We start from the raw sequence: 21,493 nt of genomic DNA, 5'->3' as shown, positions 1-21,493 counted from the left end.
GTCCTGTTCACAGCTGAATGGGTCCAATTTCACAGAGGTGGGGACAACAGCAGCAATATATTGGAAGCAGAGCCTATTTTTGAGCAGAAATAAATAGCCATGGGATTTATTTTTCCAGTTCTGTTCCATCCAAACAGACGAGTGAGACATTGCTATTTGTCTGACAGCTTCCAGCTGTAGCTGCTGCAAGTTCAGAGCTGGAGCAGTACCTCTGCCTGAGAGAATTTCTGGCCACTCCCTATTATAAATAGCAAAATATTTATTAGTAGTGCTGTACTAAGGCAAAAAGCTTATCAGCTATGCAGTGTTGTCGTTAGATTTATTAAACAAGTGGATAGGATACTAATTTATCTCCCTTATTTTTAATTTTCATCATTAATATATGGCTCGTAAAATTTGGCTTGCACTGCTGCTCATCTCTTCTCATTATGCTCCCCGGGCTCCTCAGCGAATGGGTTCACTGTGGGAGTGAAGTGTACAGACTGTTCAAACAGGCTGCAGACTGTTGGCTAATAAAAGCCAATATTGACTTATAAAATAATATCCCACTCTCCTAATCACATGAGAAGAGAGAAGATCACGAATGTGGCCGGAGGTATGGGAGTTGTTGATAAGTGCTGACTTTTTAAATCCAGCCGCTGGCTCTGTCATCCCCCCGCAGAGCCCTGGCATGGGCGGCTTGTTTTAACCAAGAAAAAGATCCTCTCCAGAAGCAGGCAAGCAAACAGCGGCGTGTGCCTGCCCAGAGAACTGGCCCTTCAGGATAAGGTCAAGATTTGCCTGCCCTGGTAATCCATTAATCAAATAATTGACTAACCCGCTGACCAGCACATGTGGACCGGTAACCTGTGGGAGCGGTGGGAGCGGTGGGATGCGTGTGTGCGGCCGTGCTCCAGCAGATGTGGAGTCGTTTCAAAGGCACCATTTAACTCCTGGGGTTGGGGGGGTTTTCCCCTTGTGAGCCTGGTCCCAGGCTTTCCCTAAGGCAGGCTGATGGGAATTCCAGGAACAACCCCTGCCCTCTCTCCTTTCCTTCTTCCCAGCCCTTTTCCCCTACCAGAGCTCTGGTGGAGGCTTCCCAAATAGATGTGGGCATCCCCCAAAACCCCACGGTGCTGGGCACGCCTGGCTGCCTCCTGCTCGCTGAGCGAACAAAGCTTTCGGGGCAGTGGGAAAGGGTTTGGTCTGTGCCCCAAGATCCTGCTCCAGCACCGGGGTGGGCTCTCCCCATGGACCGCTTCAATACTTGTAGTGACCCTGTGCCAACCCTGGCCATTCTGTCCCCTTTCCTAATCTCATAACCTCCATCTCTGCTGCTGCTGCTTTCAAGCCCATCTCATCCTTTGTCCTCACTGATCTAGATCTAGTTTAATAATTCCACTTATTAATGGAATTTATTCCATTAATAATTCCCCCCCACACACACAAAGAGACCTTTGCGGTGTGTATCTGTAGAGAGTTGTCTTGTGTCTTCCCCTGGTTTTCTCCTGTTAAACTTTCCTGTCCAGTCCTGAAATTTGTCATTTTAGTCGCCAAGGTGTTCCTTTCCAAAGGGCACTGTCCTTCCAGGCCCCACAGCTCCTAGTAAGGGTGGGAAACCTCCTTGCTGCTGCTAGAGCCCCAGACAGCGCTGGGATCCTCTGTATTTTGGAGAGCTCTGTGGCAAAGCAGCTCAGTTGTCTGATTAAACCCTTCCTGTACCCATTTGTTCCTTTTGTCCTTCATTACATGTTTTGTCCATCAGTATTTCCGAGTCTCACCTGATCTCAGCCCATTTCTTTGCACTAGAGGCAGGGGTGGGCAGGAGAGGCACTGCCCCGGCGGGAGCTGGTGCTGCGGGGACTTTCCTGATGCACCATCCCCGCGGCTCAGCTCCCTCTGCCCATCCTCTGCTGCTCCTTTACCTCCCTGCCTGCCAAGCATCCTCTCTCTACCCCCCTATTTTTTAACTTTAAAAATTACCTTGAGCCTTTCTCTACTTTCCAGGTACGTTTCTGGGTGAGTTCAGTATCCCAGGCTTGGCCAGGAACTTGACAGCTTCCCCCCGAAAACACCGTGTAATTTCTGGCCCTGTATGTGCCCTCCCCGTTGCTGTGGCAAAGGAGAGTTTAAAAACACTTTGTTTGTTTGTTTTTTTTCTCTCCCGCTGATTTCAGCCCGAGGGATTACGGAAACAACTCCCAGCTTCATGTATCCGTACGGGACCTCAAGCAGTCAGATGGTGCTCAGAGGGGTGGACCTCTTGCTGGAGTGCATTGCTTCAGGAGTGTACGTACCGCTTCCCGGCTGGCAGAATTGGGGAGAGGGTGGTCCCCAGCAGTCCCCGGTGGGATGGCCTTGGGACCAAGATGTTGAATCACCAGTGGAAATACCTCTGGCTAGAAAAAGGGGTCATTCCCTTCCTTTTAACTGCTATTAACAATACTCTCATGACCTACTTGAAGCATAAGAGCATGGAGCAAACAGGAGAGCTGAGTTTCGCAGCACTTTTCAGAGAAGCAGGTGGCTTCGGGTACTTGCTGTCCAAGGATAATTCCCCACTGGTTTGTCCTTATAGCTATTTGCAAATCTCCTGGGTGCTCCTCACCATGCTATAGTAACTGCAGAAGCATCCTGGGCTCGGGGTCAGCCTTTGGCAGCACTCCCAGGGTGTGCTGCCTGGTGCTGCCTGCACACCCTGCCAGACCCGTGCTCTGCATCCCCAAGCACGAGGCGTGAGATGGACCCCGCTCCTGATCAGCTGGTGATGCTCAGGGTGCTGGTTTAGGCCCTGTGGTAGGAAGGAGGGTGGCCCAGCAGTTGGATCAGTCCTTCTCCCTGGGTGCGAGTGGTTCCGAGTGTGGGATGATCAACTGTTTTCTTAGGAGTAATTTTCTTGTCTTGCAAAAGCATTTATCTCCTCCCCTCTCCTTAGACCAGCACCAGACATCATGTGGTACAAGAAAGGAGGAGAGCTCCCAGCAGGCAAAACCAAGCTGGAAAACTTTAACAAGGCTCTTCGTATCTCCAACGTCTCCGAGGAAGACTCCGGGGAGTATTTCTGCTTGGCATCGAACAAGATGGGCAGCATCCGCCACACGATCTCGGTGAGAGTGAAGGGTACGTCATCTTTACCTTGCCATCTTTTTTACCTTTGCAACCAGAAGCTGAGGGGTGTGCATGGGAGGGGGTGCTCTGATTTGTTGAAAGGGGCAGCGAGGGCTTTCTGCGGGGGCTGTTTCTCTGCTGTATCTAGCCATACTTGCTTCTTGTCCAAACTGACCTAAAAGCAATGTGAGATGTGCTTTCAGCTGGTGTAACTCAGCAGAGCTTCACCGATATAAATGGCTGTGGTTTTGTGTGGCCAAAGAGGGGGGGAAGAGGACTCGCCACCCTCACTGCACCCAGGGAAGCCCACTCGAGAGGACGGTGTTTTCGTTGTCTTAGTTCAGCAGGGAGCAGTGGAGAGGGGATTTTGGATGAGGCAGTATTGCTGCATTCATAACTGGTGCATTGGTGTATTTTAAAGCTGCTCCATACTGGTTGGATGAACCCCAAAACCTCATTCTGGCCCCTGGCGAGGATGGCCGGCTGGTGTGTCGCGCCAACGGGAACCCCAAGCCTGCGATACAGTGGCTGGTGAATGGCGAACCTATAGAAGGTGAGCAAGGAAGAATCTGTACCTCCTTTACAAAAAACCTAGCCAAGGATGTCGTGACTGACCATGAGAGCCAGAGCTGCTGTCGGGGTGCCAGGCACCTCACTGAGCGGTGTGTGTGGGCTCTGGCATCGCAGCACATAAACCACCTGCTTGTCTGAGATGAGGCCAGTTGAACCGTGTCTTTGTAGGCTGGGAAGGTCACGTACCATCGTCTGGTTTTATCTGGGCTGGGACGGAAAGATGCGTCATGATAGACAGTCTTGTGAATTTTAATTAAAAATTTAATTTGAGTGCTCTCTGTTTTGAAGCTTCTCCCCCCAACCCGAGCCGAGAGGTAGCTGGAGACACCATTGTATTTCGAGATACCCAGATCGGCAGCAGTGCCGTGTATCAATGCAACGCGTCCAATGAGCACGGCTACCTTCTTGCTAATGCCTTTGTCAGTGTCCTGGGTAAGTAATTCTGGAGGATGAACACCCTATACTCAAGTTTTCCCTGCACAAGTTCTCTGTTTGCTTTCCTCTTTGTTGTTAGCTACTCTGAGGCTAATTGCACAAAGGTACATGATCTCTGCAACCAGGCTTTGGAGCAGAAGTCCGTTGCCACGGACCTGCAAAGCCATGCAAGGCTGAGCAAGTCCTGTCGGTGCTAAGATGTAAGCAAGCTGATTTGTGTAGCGAGGCTAGAAAGGGAAGGAGAGATGAGAGGGAATGGAGAAGCTCTACTGAGTCTTGAAAGTGTCAACAAGGAAGAGTGAACAAAAGAGAAGGGAGGGTGGCTGAAAAGACTGGAAAGGGAGCAGCGGTCTGGAAATTGGTTCCTTTTCTTTCTCAACGGCTGTGATTTTTGCTATTTGCAGACGTGCCTCCACGGATACTGGGCCCCCGCAATCAGCTCATCAAGGTGATTCAAAACAACAGGACCCGACTTGACTGCCCCTTCTTTGGCTCGCCAATCCCCACCCTGAGATGGTAAGAGCTGCAGCACGTCCCCTGCCAGTCCGGATGGGTGGGGAGAGGAGGTTTCCTGCTCTTTCTTCCCTTACAATAGCACTTTGTGGTGTTGTGAGGTTTAAGAACGGCCAGGGGAACACACTGGATGGAGGAAACTACAAGGCGCATGAGAATGGGAGCTTGGAGATGAACATGGCTCGGAAGGAGGACCAGGGTATCTACACTTGCGTCGCTACCAACATCCTGGGTAAAGCGGAGGCCCAGGTTCGCCTGGAGGTCAAAGGTAGGGGCACGAAGGGCTCTAGGTCAAAATGGTCTCTTGGATCTTTTGAAACTTGCAGGAGAAATAATAATTTAGGTTAAGGGAGGGTCGGTTGTGCGCTCCAGCAGTCTGTCAGCAGGACAGGCACTACGTAATTTGGAGCTGGAATCCAGAAAACGGTACAGATTCCCTTTTAATGTTGGAAAAAAACAAGGCTGTGGACATACTGAAGCTGTAGAAGGGCCGGCTGTGGATATTGAGCTGTAAGATACCATAAGCAATGTGAAGAGAAATACAAAGTGTTCCTCAGGGTTAACTGATGGCAATAAAACATCTTCTGAATCAAGTTTCCACCAGGGCTCTCCCTGTTCAGCAAAACTGATTGCTGACTCAGAAAACTGGGTATTTTTTAAAGGGTCAGCATGAATTAATGGCTTATTAAATTAATCTATTTGCAAGCATTTGTGTCAGAGAAGTTCACTATAGCAAGCTGGACAAACACTTGACACACATGCTTGTCCTTTCCAAGTAACACTGCTCTTTGAGTTCCTGAGCTAAGACCCAGCAGTTTGGTGCCTAATGCTTTTTTTCTGACTTTGTGCAGACCCAACGAGGATTGTGAGAGGACCAGAAGATCAAGTGGTGAAGAGGGGCTCCACGCCTCGCCTCCACTGCCGTATAAAGCATGACCCTACGCTGAAACTTACAGTCACGTGGCTCAAAGATGACGCACCCCTGTACATTGGAAACAGGTCTGTGTTGAACAGTTTTGTGGGTCTTCTCTCCCAGGGTTGTCAGACTTTTTAAAGAATGTTTCAGGGGTCACCAGGGACAATATGGATAAACATCGAGTTCCCATCTAGGCAACATTTGCTGTTCTTGATACTTCAATGTTACTAGCTCCTTCCAACAGACAGTGCCTAGCAATTAAAATTGACTTATCAGTTAATCCAGACTTTGACTATAGGTTTTATTTACAGATATTTTAGGACATCTTGATAAAATGCGTGAGTTAGTTAGTTAATAACAAGCTACTTCAAAATCAATGTTTATCTGGTGTGAGTGGTACAGTTGTAATTTCCTTTCCATAGCTGACTCCCTTCTCATGAAGTGACATCTGATCACAGGACACGAGCCAGTCAGAGGTCAGACTGTTTTCCTAAAAGCGTGATTATTCCAGATATATACCAGAGCACATTTGCTGATTCCTTTGGAAATGAGGTTTCCAAGAATAACTCAACACATCCTTAGCTGATAAAATCTTCAGACCAGAGACGTACTCCTGTTCTGTTTGGGCTTTTATATGCATTTTATCAGGGAACAGTGAGACCTCAATCCTCCTGCTTAATGTGCTTAGGCACAGTTGTGTGATTATCGTTTTCATCCCTTTAAGGATGAAGAAAGAAGATGATGGTCTGACAATACATGGCGTGGCTGAAAAGGACCAAGGGGATTACACCTGCATAGCTAGCACTGAGCTGGACAAGGACTCAGCTAAAGCGTACCTCACTGTACTAGGTAAAGCTGTCCTCCCAACGTACTCCCGCAGAGCTAAATGCTTTATTTTTAATACAACAGACTGACTTCAAGGTCAGACTGAAAGGGTGATCTGTGATCACAGAATTGTCCTCTGAAGCAGAGATGCTCAGGGAGATGCTGGCAGAGCAATTGTTCCGTTGCTGCAGGACTCGGCAAGGACGTGCTGCCTAATCTCAGACTCAGACAATGGCATTGGATTTGAGTTGAAGAAAACTTGCATCTGAGACAAAAAAAAAAAAAGGGCAGTTATTACATACAGCTAAAAATATCTAAATGTGGACGTTGAAACTCTGTGAGAATGGTCCTAAATTTGCAAGTGAATTTAACTGAATGTCAGGGTGCTGAGCAACACTGGAAACCTGGGGGTGAGAGCAAGCCACTCCCAGCCTTGCAGGTCCCCTTTTCAGTATAGTGAGTGACAAACCTAAGCCCATTCCCCATACCCATTTATGTACACTGCGAGATCTACTTGCAAAACACAGATTTATCAATCCCTGCTCTCGGCCACCTCAGATCTTGCTGATGTGCTGCATTCACAGGAGTGCCCCAACCGGCCAGTGCTGCTGGCATAGACCCACAGTGCCCTACAAAAGTCAGAGTGCAATATGAATCCCATATCCCTAATAATTTGACTGGGCTTGTTTTATTTCCCCTCCTTTTCCCTTAATAGCTAATTAACTCTATAAAAGGCTGATGTTTCCCCTTTGCTGTGTACTAGAAGTATGAATAAATGTGTGCAGAGCATGCCTGGAGGTCTCTGGGGGAAGGACGTACCTACTCTGGTCCCCAGGCAGACTTGGATCCTTCTGAAACCTGTAACTGTGTGTGTAACTTTATATTTGCCAGATGCTCCTTTGGCCACCCAACCTTAATGACTAAACTAACACCGTTAACAACCAATGTCTTACCTTGCAGCCATCCCTGCTAACCGTTTGAGAGAGTTACCGAAAGGTAATCATCACTAATTCATTGCATTTATTTTATTTCGTAAATTGATTTTGTTTTGCCTTGCCAATAATGCCAACAGAAAATCTAGGTGTAGCAGCTGAGAAAGCTGGGAGCTGATGCTTCCAAGTCCTGTCCAAGTTGTCCTTGAAAAACCATCCAGATGGCCGCGGGTAGAAAGGTCCTGTGCCACATCATTTCGTGTCCCACAGTGCCAATTCCTGAGTGCAAGAATCACTTTACCCATACCTGGAAATGGTGAGCCCTGATGGGAGGAAAAAAAAAAAATCACATTGAATCCCTTGACCTTTACCTGGAAAGAAGTTATTACTGTTACTCTTGTTGCATGAAATGGTTCTGTGCGATCATGTGGGTTGTGACCAGCTAAAGAAACCAGAATTGTGCCCAGAGCATTTCTAACAAGTATGTATTTTCATTGAGGCTTTGTGTGCTTTCTATTCTATATGTTTGCAATTATGTTTTGGACAGCTGCGTGTAGTTTGTTGTAAGATCATACATCCCCCTGCTAAGCCACTATATCGTGCTTCCACCACCAGATAACATCAGTTGTACAGGGAGCAGGTAGGGTTTCAAGGCAAGGCACAATTAGTACATGGGCACATTTGTATTTGAAAAATTGCTCTGGTCCACCAAGAGCTGCAGGACGTGAATCGTGCCACAGAGCACGTGTCCTCCCACGGGTCTGGGCTAAGACGGCCAGGGCTTCCCCTCCCGGGAGAAGCAACGGGAACTGGGACTCCCAGCTCCTGGGACAATCCCAGCCTAATTTGTCTCGTTACTCGGCCAACAGAACGACCCGACCGGCCCCGTGACTTGGAGCTGACAGACCTGGCCGAGAGGAGCGTGCGGCTGACGTGGATTCCCGGCGATGACAATAACAGTCCCATCACAGGTCAGCCGCAGGACCCTCTGGCCCATATCCCTCCCTCCCTCTCCCACACAGCGGAGGGAAAACTTTCCTTGTGAGCCGAACCCTTAAACTCACCTCTCCATCCTCTCCCCCAGACTACATCGTCCAGTTTGAGGAGGACCGGTTCCAACCTGGCACGTGGCATAACCACTCCAGATACCCCGGGAGCGTCAACTCGGCCGTGCTGAGCCTCTCTCCTTACGTCAACTACCAGTTTCGGGTGATTGCGGTGAACGACGTGGGCAGCAGCCTGCCCAGCGTGCCCTCCGAACGATACCAGACCAACGGGGCACGTGAGTACCGTCCGCCCGGTCCCTCTTGCCGCGGTGACTTGACATTGCTCTTAGCATCTGGCCACCACTCTCTGTGTAGACTCTCCTCTTGTGGTGTATGATCACAGCTCCTGTAACAGAAACAGATTTACACAGGTGAGGGAATGAACTTGTCCATGCAATCATGTGCTGGGGTGTAATTTTATATATCACCTCCTTATGCCCATGCCCAATATTCTGCAGAGCAGCAAAACTCAAAGGGGAAAGATTTATGCAAAGGTCACTCCAGCAGAATCTATTGAAGGAAAGCCCAGTTTCACCTTACAGAGAAACTTTCTAAACAAAGTCTTTCATCCTTTCTGACAACAGGAAGCTCAGAAGTCTCTTGGAAAATTAGACTCAAGTGTAAACTGGCCACAAGCAAAAGGCATTTTGTTCCAAAATTGCTAATTCATTGTCCACTGCTAGAGCTGGCCAGGAGCCCAGATAGATGCAGGAGTAAAGTGTGCTCCAGCCCACGACCAAGACTCGGGTCTTCAGTTTGTGTGCCCAGCGCTTTGTACGTTGTAGAATACTTAGGAAAATTAATATGAGGCATTCACAAGAAGCTTAGTAGTTTTGCTGCATTTCTGAAATTAACCGTTGCAGAGATACTTCTGCAATATCTACTGGCATCTAGTGTTGGCTTTTGACATTACTCTTCTTGTTTCAGATTTCCAAAGTGTCAGACTCGGTTCCTGGGGTTGCTTCACAATGGCTGTCTTTCAAAGATTTAGGACATTTTGGAAAAAAAAAAAAAAGAGGCTCCTAAATAAATGGCCTGGTTTTCAAGAGTGCTGAGAGTGTCATGTTCCATTAACCTGAATGGGAACTTCTGGAAAAATCAGGCCATTAACTTCTGCCTTGGAAGTACTTTTGACTTGCACAGTAAAGGGTTTTTAACCACTCAAATGGTCATTTTTCAACATTATACCCTGCATTATTTTCTTTTTTCGATGTGAATTTCAGGTCCTGAAATCAACCCAACAGGAGTTCAAGGTGCAGGGACTCAAAAAAACAACATGGAGATAACCTGGACGGTAAGTACTTTGATGCTTGACAGCCACCCACCGTCTTACCATTACGGTCACAGATGTTAAGATACAGAGAACTCAGCATCTCTAGCACGTGTGATGTACCACACAGAATACCATAACATTAACGATTGTAAAGGAAATAAAAAGCAGAAGATGCATCTACAAGAGAGGCTGCTGTTAGTGCCCAGAAGACGGTTTCTGATGAAAACAGTAATTTGCAACTATGTAAGCCAAAGAAGAGATTCTGGATCACAGATACAGGTTAGGGAGGATGCTCAGAGCCTGATTCCTTAAGCAGTATATAGAGCTTACAGACCAGCTCTTGCTTTTCATCGTGGACCAGCAGGTGTCATCCACAAATAAGCCAGCATCTGTAAGGAGGCTAGAAATTGCAGTGGGAGTATGGACCGGAATATAAGGATATGGTTCTTGGTCCTGCCTTGGGTCTGGAGGGCAAGGACTAGGTATGTCTCTCTCTGGGAACAAAAGTATTGATCTCCTTTGAGATTTGCTGATGGAGCATGAAATAAGAACCAGCTGCTGAACAGAACTTTTTGGAGCTCCATGGCAGAGCAATACAGTTGCTCTTTCTCCTTCTCACTTTCTTTTTCTGTTTTGGTCCATTAAGCCTCTGAATGCAACTCAAGCTTATGGGCCCAACCTCAGGTACATCGTGAGATGGAGGCGAAGGGACCCCCGCGGGAGCTGGTACAATGAGACAGTGAAGACACCAAGGCATGTCGTCTGGAACACACCCATCTACGTACCCTACGAGATCAAAGTGCAGGCAGAGAACGACTTTGGCAGAGCACCAGAGCCCGACACTGTCATCGGCTATTCAGGGGAAGATTGTGAGTACTTTCTCAGCCAGAAATCATAAGTGTTTCAGGGCAGGATCCCACCCAAGGTCAGTGGGTTGGCACCTGTGCCCAGGACATGTTCATAGCACTGCTTGATTTGGCACAAAAATCCAGTTCCGGGCATTGGAAGAAAAAGGCTTGGCCATTAGATTCCGTTCTGGGCTCTGCCTGCATGACCCAAGTCACTTAGCCTCTCCCTTGCTCTCTGTAATACCCAGATAACACTTTCAGTGTGGAAGACAGTAAGATTTCACTTAAGATGAGCTCTGGCTGTATTCCAATAAATCGCATTAAATTTTTTGCCCCTGACATCCGAGTCCATCTCAGATGAGAGGTGCTACGAATGGCCAAAAGGGCCTTGGTTCATCCTGGACTGGATTCTTGTGCCTCTCTGATAAGGCCCCAGCTAAGCCCCAGCTTGGGCTCCTGTTTGCAACACACCATTGGCTCAGCTTATCTTTCTTTAAAACTCTCCAGCTGGTCATGCAGAACAGCAGCCAGCTTCTTTAACTCTCTTTTCACCTTCTTTCTGGGCTACTGGTATCACCTTCTGCACCTGTAGCATCCAACACTGAACTATGATTATCCTTATCCTGTTAGGATAATGTGGTTTGCTGCCAACAGCTTTATTTTTAAAGAAATACATATTAGTTCCTTGCATTGCAGCATCAGTGGGGGTCCCTGGCTGTATGACTTTAGGATTACCAAGAAAGAAGTAAGGTAGATAAGCCAGCTAACCATCCATGACTCTAGGCTTGAACTCAAGGGGACACAAACAGGGCACGGCAATTTCAAGCAAATCTGCAATCTTGGTGCTCAGATAGCATGCAGGACACGTCCTCTGACTGGGCATCTCTCCCAGAGGAGACAGGGCAATGGGAAGGAAAATGGGCAGAAACAGTGGGAGTCAGGCTAAGAGCTGAGCTCTGGAAGCAAAGCTGGACCTAGCTGAGAGGCTGTTACTGGAAAAGCTCCACAAGCACCTGACTGCACCAGCATCTGCATTACCTGTCTGTGCACTACTAGGGTGGTTTTTTTCTAGTTTCAGTTGAAAACTTGTGCAATAATTTTGAGTTTTGGGGGTATCTGACTGGGCCTGCACATATGTGCTTTACATGGAGGTAAACCAGGGAGACCAAAGCTGCCGTATCACACCCCAAACAGAAATGTGTTCCTGCCTGTATCCCAAGGGGTGGGCCAAGTTAAAAAAAAAAAAAAAACAAACAAAACCAACGAACCAAACTAGTCCCTGCCCTGTCACGTCTGAATTGCTTCACAAAGAACTTCAGATTTCCACATACAAGCAGGTGACCTGTAAAAAGGAGGTAAAAAACCCCAACTGGGATCAACAGCAGGCTCTGGCCAAATTCAGATTAACGGATGTGGAAATAACAGGTAGTTTTTGTAACTCCTGGGTCTAACAGCAGCCAGCCAGCTGCAGCAGGAGGGGGCTGGATTTGCCAGTGCCCTTCACCGGGAGAGGGCGGTGAGCCAGACCCCTTCCTTGCTAACGTGATCTCTTGCAGCAGTGTGTAGGAAGCCCTGCTATTAACTGGATCGCCAATATTCTCGTGATGGCTGGCTGAGTGAAATATGGGGTTTCCCCCCCCCCCCCCTCCTGTGGAAGCACTGCTGAAAAAACAATAGTCAGCTTTTAAAGCATGCACATGTCAGGGAGAAAGTGAGGGGGACAGAGGTAAGTGATGTTATTCTGTATATTTGCAGGGTGGTAGGGTCTGCTCACCCCAAACAAGGGCAGCCAGGAAGCTGGGAGTTGGCCTGTTGCTGCTGGTTTATTTTATCAAGTTTGGAAATACTCAGAAATTGAATTTAAGGAGGGAGAAAAGGAGCTGATTATCTCCAGGAAATCAGCAGACAGGCTGGCCGGGGTGCCAGCAGATGGCAGAGCCGGCACGGGGCCACTGCTCGCCCGGTTTGCCACAGCCCAGCGACGCTGTGATGGGAAAACCATGGCAAGGGCAAGGGGGACAGAGGGGTGTCCGTCTGTCTGTCCTCCAGGGTACCGCTGGGTACCTAACATCCACTCTGCTTTATCCCTGAACGCTCAGATCCCAAGGCTGCGCCTACAGATGTTAGGATAAGAGTTTTAAACAGCACTGCCGTTGCTCTGACCTGGACCCGAGTGCACCTGGACACCATCCAGGGACAGCTCAAGGAGTACAGAGTGAGCAAAACCAAATCTTTTCAGCACTGACTGTTAATACAGCTAACCTTCTTACAAGCCGAGGTGGCCCCAGCGATGGAGCTGCCTGCGATGGGGATGACAGAAAACTCTCCTCCGGCCATCACGACCCTTTTGCCATGGCTGGGTGCAGACCACCAGAAAAGGGAGCAGAACCAGAAATGAAGGGCCGTGGTTTGCCCTTCGTGGTGCCTGGACGGGGCTGGGGACATCTCCCCTTGGTCCCCCAGGGCTCGGTGCTGGGCTGACCCTTCCCAGAGCCTGCCCACAGGATCCGGGGTGCTCAGAGCAAGCGGGGCTGCCCTTGTGCACCCAGAGAGGGACTCGGGGTGGTCCTACCCATACAGCAAGGTGTCTCCTGGCTCTAGAGCTGCCCAGAACCACGGGCTGGCTGGCTCTGGGGCGAATGACCTCAGATAGGTATAAACAGGCTAGTTTTTGTGTCATCCCCAAAGTACCTACATCGTCTTTTAATGAACACCAACCCCTGCAAAGCCTAAACTCAGCGGTTCGTACTAACTGGCAACTAAAGACAGCATGGATTCTGTTGTGTTTGGGAGTGTTTTTCTTTTAACGTGGAATATTTACTGCTAAGGTAAAATACTAGTGTTTATGTCCAGAGGACAGACCCTGTTCAAAACAAGCAAAACCCTGGACGGAGCCCCTTCTATCACAGTTTAAGACGTTACCAAAAGCATGTGTCCTGCAAACAGTTAGAGCATTTCAAATCCAATAATCTGCTGGGCATAAAGCAAGCTTCCTGGGTACTGCTTGCATTTTTTTCTGCCTCTGCTCTGTCATTCTGGTCTATTTTTTGAATGAATCTTATTTCTGCATGAAATAAGATTTACAGTCAGGGCTTTGAATGGGAGACTTTCCAAGGTCAGACTTTCCTTTGTGCCTGGACATGTACCACCTTTCCTTGTACACCGCTACGGTACTACTCTGGGTAGAAAGGCAGAGTCACTTGATGCCTAGCCCTTAGGAGCCAGAAACAGCTCTTTGTAGTCTGAACTTAGTGGTTTTGCTCTGTGGCCTTTGGTAAGCACTTACTTAACCCCATGCTCAGCCTCTTCCTCGGGTAACACCACTGACCTGCCTCGCTGGGGGGACATGGAGCTTCGTTAATTGCTCTAAAAGGCTTCTGCAGCTGAGAGCTGCCCTTTGGAAAGGCAACCTTTTGCTATGCTTTGTTAATGGAAAAACAACTGCACTTAAATGGGAAAAGCTTCACTTGCCATGCATGTTTCTTGAAGGCCTATTTCTGGAGAGACAGTAGTTTGCTGAAGAACCTGTGGGTCTCCAAAAAACGGCAGTATGTGAGTTTTCCTGGAGACCGAAACCGGGGCATAGTGTCCCGGCTGTTTCCTTACAGCAACTACAAGCTTGAGATGGTTGTAACCAACGGGAGAGGAGATGGGCCACGCAGTGAAGTTAAGGAGTTCCCCACACCAGAAGGAGGTACGTTCCCGGGGGGTTGTGCCGGCACCCGTCCCACGCAGGCGCGTGCTGGGAGAGGTTTGGGTGGTTCAGCTCCGCAGAGCCACGGTGCTGCTGGGGAGATGCGCTAGGGACAATTTTTAGCTGAGCCTGGGCAGCATCGCTGTCCCACGGCACTGCTGTACGCCTTCGTCACAGCGGGGCAGGTGACATCTCTGCAGCTACACCTAGAGCTAACTACTGGCACTATCTCGTCCATCTAAAAATCCCCTTTAGGTACTTCGAACACATCAGCAAGTAGCTCTTAGGCTGAACAAGAGAAATGTTTGCAAAGCCTCTTCAGAGGCACAGCACTGTGCCCTTGATTTGCTGCCTGACCTGCAAATGTCACCGCCACTCCCTGTGCTGCGGGTCGGTGAAATGGCAGTGAATATATTCGTCTTGCTCAGTAAAAGGCAGGAAAATCTCTGTAAGACCTAAGTACTTTTGTTCTGAAAGGACGTCACTGATACCCCTGTTAGGCTTTTAAGGCAAGAGCACCTCATTCTTCTGTTTAAAGAGCTTGTGTCAAGGATGAACTTGAGATTTTAATTTTCTTGCTGTCACAGGAGCTATTTATAGATATGCCAATAACTTTTTGTTGGAGCTGCACTTTCAGTGGCTAGCAATGAATCTTCCTATAGCACAGATGGTTTTGGCACAGTATGTTACAAAAATGCAAGAGGAGAAAACAGTAGAGGCTGGAAGCAAATCCTGTTTCAACTAAGTCAAAATACTATGGGGTCTTCCTCTTTTCATCCTACTCCTGCTGCACAAGAACAGCATCTCTCAGTCCCGTCTCTTTCTTCCTTAACATTTTCTTGGACGCTGTCACCATTTTCTAAGGATTTTCAATTGATCAGCCATAATTAAGCTTGCTTAAAAAGAAGGGACTCTGTTCCAGCAGGGTGGTTCTGCAATCAGGTGCATTTTGATTGAACTGCTTACCTGTGTGCTAGAGGCACAGAGCATTCGGATTAGCTATATGCATTTGGGGTAGCTATATGCATACATGCATGGAATTGATTGAAACAATTATAGTGGATTACACTCTTGTCATAGGGAAACTGTTGATTTTTTTTTCCTATACCACTAAACTATTTTATTGGCTATATATTGATGTTTAGGAGACTGAATGATATTCTGCAAAACTTCTGTTTAAAAAAAACCCAAAAAACTCTGATCTCTCAGATCAGAGAGGCAAGTTCTTTCCCCAGTCAAGACACTGCAATTATAAGTAAACCAGGAGAATAGTTTAATTCAAGAATGTATAATGCTTTCCTTCCTTTACTAGCTTTGAATAAGCAGTCATAAAAGCAGCAATTCCTCAGGGTAAGGACCACTGTATACGTGCACCAGCTCCCTGTTACAGATCTCTAGACATTAATAATACAAGGATGCTTTGCAATCAGAGAAGCTGCTATACTATTTTTCACTGTTCCAGCAGCTGAATAGATGAGATGTAGATGTTGGGCTGGGTGGGGGCTGTAAACAAGACCAGTAAAGTATGCGTACAACATACAGAAGTGAGACTTGAACTGTGTCACAGCTCCGCTTCACGGCTGTAGCATCTTTTGCGGGTGCCTCACCGAGCTATGCGCTGGAGGGCAGTGGTACCCAGCGAGCGCAGCACGGGCACGGTGCTGCTGGGGCTGGGGTGGCATGCAGAGCTGCTCTGCTTTCTGCTCCCTGCACACACGCTGCTGAAAACCCTGGGCTGGCGCATGGTTTCTGGCACAGGTTCTTGTTCAATCGGTTTCTGACCTTTAGTGTGTGTGTGTGTGTGTGTATTTGAGTGTCTTGAGTGTATCAGTCAGCTTGCAATGTATACAGTATTGTAAGGTATGTTATCTCGTATGTTTTTTCTTCTTTTCCTCTCCTTCCTGGTCCCATCCTCCTCCCAAGTGCCCAGCTCCCCCAGGTACTTAAGAATCCGACAGCCAAATCTGGAAAGCATCAATCTGGAATGGGATCACCCAGAGCATCCCAATGGAATCCTCACAGGATACAACCTTAGATATCAAGCCTGTACGTTCCACATCTTCTTAGTGATAATAATTAAGTCATTAAATATTTTCCTTGCTGCTAATTACCTCCTCACCTAGCACAGAAAGGTCTTCATAAGGAACTGGAGGCTTTCATCACAGAATGAGACACACTGGTGTTGGAGAGGAGTCCTGGAGCAGTGCTGGGCAGCTGCAGTTAACCAGGGAGGGTGGCAGCTGCTCAGCAGTTCTCCAGACTCGACCACTGAAGGGAAATAAGTTTGATCTCTGATTTAGAAAGACCTTTAAGCGCAGTCTGAGTAGTTTACATGCCCACTCAAGCACCAGCTCCCAGCTGTATAAGAGATGCTGCCCGGAGCGCAGCACACTCTGCAGAGCCCTGCACGATGCCTGGGGCAGTACAGCCTTCTCCGAGACCCTGGCACTTGGGCTGTGCCTTTCCTCGACCACCTGTACAACCCTGAATGTCCCCACTAGCAGGTCCCCCAGCCGGTAGGTCACCGACTGCCCCACACGAAGTGTATTTAACAGCAGCTATAGCTCTGAGCACATGTGGCCCCATACCGACTGCAGGTCGGTCCTGGGGGCGAGGCGATGAGGTAGCTAGCTCAGGGTATTTCTGAAACAAGGCTGAAGCCACCACGACCTGCCTTTCCTCCCCAGTTAATGGATCCAAAACGGGCCGAACCCTGGTAGAGAACTTCTCTCCCAATCAGACAAGGTTCACCCTGCAGAGGACAGACCCCATCTCGCGCTATCGCTTCTTCCTGCGAGCACGGACCCAGGTGGGAGAAGGAGAAACCATAGTGGAGGAATCGCCTGCCTTGCTGAACGAAGGTATGTGCAGCAGCAACACCTCCTGGCTTTGCTGAGGGGTTAGGGGGGTGATGGTACATGTATGAGCCAAAACCTGCAGGTCAGAGAATCGGGTGATCCACAGAGCAGCCAGTACAAGATAGTAACTGGTGCACAGCTACCTTCTACTGCAGAAATAGCTAGAATACTGGCCAGGACCGACTACTGCAGCAGAAATGCTACAGAGGTGACTGGGGGGACTGTCTTGTGCTCCAGGGAACCATCTTGCTACCCCCCAAGAAATTAAGAGTTCCTCACATGCCCTGGAGCAGGAGAGCATCTTGCTCTCCTCTTGCAAAAGGTGAAGCTCTAATCTGCCCCTCTGCAGCCTCTGTATGAGCTAAATAAGGGGCAGATGTGGGTGATTTTCACGTAGCTCGAAGGGGGTGCAGCAGCTGCATCCTCCAGGCAGTGAACCCCAGCCAGGGGCTACGGTGCCACCTCCCTGTCACCCCATAATCAGCAGCTGATCTGACCCTCCAAAGCAAAGCTCCAACTCCCAGATTCATAATAAGATAAAATACCCATTGTGAGACATTCATCAAACTAAGTGAAAGTTCAGGAGCCCTCAGGGAACTCGGGGAGACAAAAGCTGGCTCCTTCCTTTCTTTAGCATTTGCTAAAACACCCATGATTTGGTTAGTGCTCTGATTTAATGGGGTTTTTGTCTCCTTTCCTCCATCTCCCCCTCCCCAACTAATGGCTCTGAGTAGGAAAAGTAATTCCTACTGATGACCCAGTGGAAATGAAATGCTTCCTGACACCTCTTAGGTGAGCTCCAGCGTCACTAATTGATGCGACAGGATGGGAGATGAGGCTGCATATGCTATGGGAAAAAAAAATCAGCTAAGTTACACCCTGGCAAACACAAGAGGGGGCATGTCATCGCTTTAAAAAGGAGCTTTGCTGAACAAACCGTTAGAGCACAGGGATCGGATTGAAGTTGTTGGTGCTGACAGTCCATAGTTCTAGTTGTTTCATATACATTTGCTTTACTGGGTTTGTTTCTATACGTTGATAAGAACAACTGTTAGCAGAGCGCAGCTAAATAATAGCCATAACCAACCGCTGTTGTATATTGCTTAACTGATTTGTATCGGGAAATAGCAGGTCCAGCGTACGCCAGTGTGACAAGGTAAGGTTCCCTCTCCGCAGGGTCGGGGATGCCGACGGGCGGTGGCACCCAGTGCTCCCCGGCTGCCCCTGCCGAAGGGACAAAGTTTGTCCTTTAGCAAAAGGGCCAAGCATTGGCCATTAAGCAGCAAGAAAAATTGAAGTAGTTTACAGACTGATGTTACAGAAATATGGCAAAGTTTGACCTCAAAACACGAGACCCTGAGGTACAACACGACATAGGCAAGCTCTGTTAATGACAGGCATATCAGTACAATTAGCAGCTCTAAATGCCCACTTTGATACGAAGGTACCGGCTGTAAAGCTACACGAAAGATGAGTTTGGAATTAAAAAAAAAAAAAGCCGATTAAGAAAATTAAACCCATTAATGCATTCAGAGGTTGTTTTCTGCTTGCCAGAGTCATTCACCTGAGAAGTTTAAATAAAATACATCTCTCTGATGTTCTGCGCCAAGGGCTCCAACCCACACAAGACAGGACAAGCACTGATGTTAGAATTACGCTAGAAAAGCGAAGGCAAAATTCAGAGTGTCAAAACCGGTCCTTGCTGGGATTAGCTATAAGCACCTGCTTAAGCACTTTGCTTAATTGACACCACTGGCATCTCTGCTGCGGAGCTGGTGTGTGTTTAACCAGTAACCTCCATCTCCAAGGAGCCGTCCCTGCTCTCTCTGCCCTGTGCAAGTGGCTCTGATGCACAGGAGGGTGACGGGTTGTAGCTAATGCATTTATTTCCTCTCTTTCAAGTCTCTGGTGACTGTGTGCAAGTGGTCCCAAGTCTCGTGTTGGTGTGTTCTGGTTGTTTTATATATTCCTCTGTTTTCTCTTCCTTTCTCTTCTATGCTCTCCTCGTATTCCCCTCTCTATCCTTGGCGCTGCCCTCTGAAGCCACGCCAACCCCAGGTACCGTACCAGCTGGAGGAGGTAACAGGCATGGGGCAAGGCTCACTCCACTCTCGCTTGCGTGTGCTGGCAATTAAGCATGCACTCCATTAACCCTTTCAATGGGAAGGTGAAGTGTCAGAAGTCTAAATTGGGCACATGAAATGACAGCAAGTAAAAACGAAGCCCCACAGGCAGAAGGGACAAGGGCAGGCTCTGCAGGGGGGTCCGCAAAGATCAAAATATCTCTGAGCAGGGCTTAACAGCCTCCCAGATGCCTAATGATAGCTAAATCCACCAAACACTGCAGCTGCCACAGATTGTACAAGCAAAACTGAAAGTCAAGTTGCCCTGTTAAAGAGGTTTTTAATTCTAGGTCTGCACAAGCCCTCTTCCTTTATAAGCCTCAACGTCCCTGCCCTGCAAAATACAGAATATTTACCAGCCAGCCCTGACTCAGTGGTGCCCACCCTGCACCTGCGCTCTGCCCAGCGGTATTTAAGCCGCACTTTTACACCCGAGAGCCTGCACTATTGCTGCTGGAGCAGCTGCCTCCCTTGGCCAGGCAGGTCTGGGTTGCAGAGTATGGGCACCCACCTCCCCGTGGTTCTTTTAGGGCTGCCAGGGCTTTCATACAGGAGAATCCTTTTGTTTCCAGGTGCCCATTGAAAGGGTTAAGGACAATGTTTGTGCCACAGCTGTGCATGTCTGCATGCGAGGCTATTGCTGGCTTTGCCCTCGATCGCAAATTTCTACAGCAGTTGAAGCAGAGAGAAACCTTTTCTTGTAACGGGTCGGGGGCGGCATCTCTACCTGCTTTCAAGGAAACCCAAATCCTCGGTCACCCAGTGTCAACCCTGCAAAGTCCAAAGCATAACTTCTGGTTGCCCAAAGAAGGACGCCCACCTCTTACAAAAGCTGCAGACATGACTTTTTCCCCTCCTGCCCCTCTGAGCCAATATTTCAGCGGCCGGGACAGCCCTGTGACCGAGCTCAGAAGGGGGCTAACGGCAGCGCTAGGGAGTGCAGCCAGCCAAAACGCACCCTGAATGCTGCAGAAAAGCTTTTGGTCTGGAGCAACAGCACTTGTTTGCCCTGCACCAAGGGCTCTGTAAGAGGTCGTGCTTTGCCTTGGCTGGATGTGGCCCCAGGGCTGCTGGGGCTCCCCAAGGAGGAACAGCTTCTTAGGGAAGACTCTTCCCAAGTGATACAAGTGCAGGACCTGCTCTCTGCACCTGTAGGTTTTGCTTTCCTACCTCATAGATGTTTCTCCTCCTTTTATTTTGTTGCAGTGATGTCTCTCTACCCAATATTATTTTGCATTTTTTTTCCTTTGTGAATAGATGCCAATCTTTTTCTTACTCTATTTTTCTCTTCCTAAAAAAAAAAAAAAAAAAAAAGAAAAAAAAAAGAAAAAGGAGGGTAACAGATTGGTCTGCTTTGGGTGGTGGGAAACAGAAAACGGACGTAACCATTTGGCTTCGAGGATCTCTATCCTCTGAGTCCAGGATGGCTGTTCTGCTGTTATAGCTCATACTTCAGCCAGGGTTTAGCTTATCCACAAGAATCCGGATTTTCTTTGTGGATCAGGATCACTTTCTAAAGTACTTTTCTACTTGCAGTGGATATTGCTGAACTCTGAAAACACGTCATCTCTTTATCCTTCCAGCTTCGCATAATTTCGGGCATAATTTCTTACATCACTGGAGGCTAGATGAATTATTTGTCATTTAAAGTATAATTCTACAAGAACAGAGTCCACTGGTCCCCCACCCCTCTATTTTTTGTCTTCTGCTAGGAGAAATAGTAAAGAGAAAAGATATGCCAGAGCTGAAAGAAGTCTAAGAGTCAGTAACTGGAGTCGTAGGTTAAGTGCTAACTCAGCCACATTCACAGCTTCCTCACCATGTTAGGCTTCGGCAAGAGAAAATCAAGGCAGTATAAACCATAGCAAGATCCAGGACACATCTTTGTCTTGCTCTTGAGCTGGATGTCATTTCTTGTTAGGACATGGGGCGAGCGTGGGAGCTGTTACACAAATTTGAGCAGTGTTTGTCCTGAGAGGCTGTTTCTCTTCCTAACAAGTACGGGGTTCGAGTGAAATACTGCTTGACCTTTCTTAGAAGATTCATCTCCGCTCAGTGACCTAGATTTTGTAGATTTTTATGGATTCACAGCGAAAGTTGTCTTAAATTGCAGTAAAATGCTCTTTGCCATGGGCTGCTGGCACTAAAAAAATATAAAAAGGTCTTTTTTTTCCAGGGGTAACCTTACATATACAGGGTCAGAGCTGTTTTGTATGTGTATGAGAAACTGGACCAGCTTGATGAAATCAAAGTGAAGTGCAGGGACTTTCCCTTAGGAAAGGCTTTACCTTTCCTAAGCCAGACCTGAACAAAGGGAGAGGTGAAATGGGAAAAGAGAGGACATCTAAAAAGGGCTCTCATTTATGCTAT

General features: G+C 48.1%; 1 protein-coding gene across 33 annotated transcripts in view; it reads left to right on the top strand.

Annotated features, from left to right (window-relative positions):
* The window catches only part of NFASC (neurofascin), a 97,357-nt gene that overhangs the window by 49,402 nt on the left and 26,462 nt on the right, over positions 1 to 21,493 (top strand). For 14 of the 33 annotated variants that reach the window (XR_005931316.1, XM_029999730.1, XM_029999698.1 and 11 more), the window contains 18 exons: positions 2,157 to 2,268; positions 2,915 to 3,099; positions 3,509 to 3,640; positions 3,949 to 4,092; positions 4,500 to 4,611; positions 4,710 to 4,876; positions 5,460 to 5,607; positions 6,249 to 6,373; positions 7,310 to 7,345; positions 8,151 to 8,252; positions 8,366 to 8,563; positions 9,551 to 9,621; positions 10,247 to 10,469; positions 12,548 to 12,663; positions 13,938 to 14,142; positions 16,066 to 16,188; positions 16,830 to 17,003; positions 19,044 to 19,079. Coding sequence is in view for 32 of the 33 variants with exons in the window: in XM_029999730.1 (XP_029855590.1) it covers positions 2,157 to 2,268; positions 2,915 to 3,099; positions 3,509 to 3,640; positions 3,949 to 4,092; positions 4,500 to 4,611; positions 4,710 to 4,876; positions 5,460 to 5,607; positions 6,249 to 6,373; positions 7,310 to 7,345; positions 8,151 to 8,252; positions 8,366 to 8,563; positions 9,551 to 9,621; positions 10,247 to 10,469; positions 12,548 to 12,663; positions 13,938 to 14,142; positions 16,066 to 16,188; positions 16,830 to 17,003; positions 19,044 to 19,079 (2,409 nt within the window). In the remaining variant the exon portion in view is untranslated. The remainder of the gene's footprint in view (positions 1 to 2,156; positions 2,269 to 2,914; positions 3,100 to 3,508; positions 3,641 to 3,948; positions 4,093 to 4,499; positions 4,612 to 4,709; positions 4,877 to 5,459; positions 5,608 to 6,248; positions 6,374 to 7,309; positions 7,346 to 8,150; positions 8,253 to 8,365; positions 8,564 to 9,550; positions 9,622 to 10,246; positions 10,470 to 12,547; positions 12,664 to 13,937; positions 14,143 to 16,065; positions 16,189 to 16,829; positions 17,004 to 19,043; positions 19,080 to 21,493) is intronic. The other 19 variants (XM_041119790.1, XM_041119797.1, XM_041119804.1 and 16 more) reach the window with 9 other exon arrangements.

This window comes from Aquila chrysaetos, chromosome 24 (genome assembly GCF_900496995.4).
Source record: "Aquila chrysaetos chrysaetos chromosome 24, bAquChr1.4, whole genome shotgun sequence".
Lineage (NCBI taxonomy): Eukaryota > Metazoa > Chordata > Aves > Accipitriformes > Accipitridae > Aquila > Aquila chrysaetos.
Note: the sequence above shows the minus strand (reverse complement) of the source record. Positions and strands in the feature narration are given on the sequence as shown.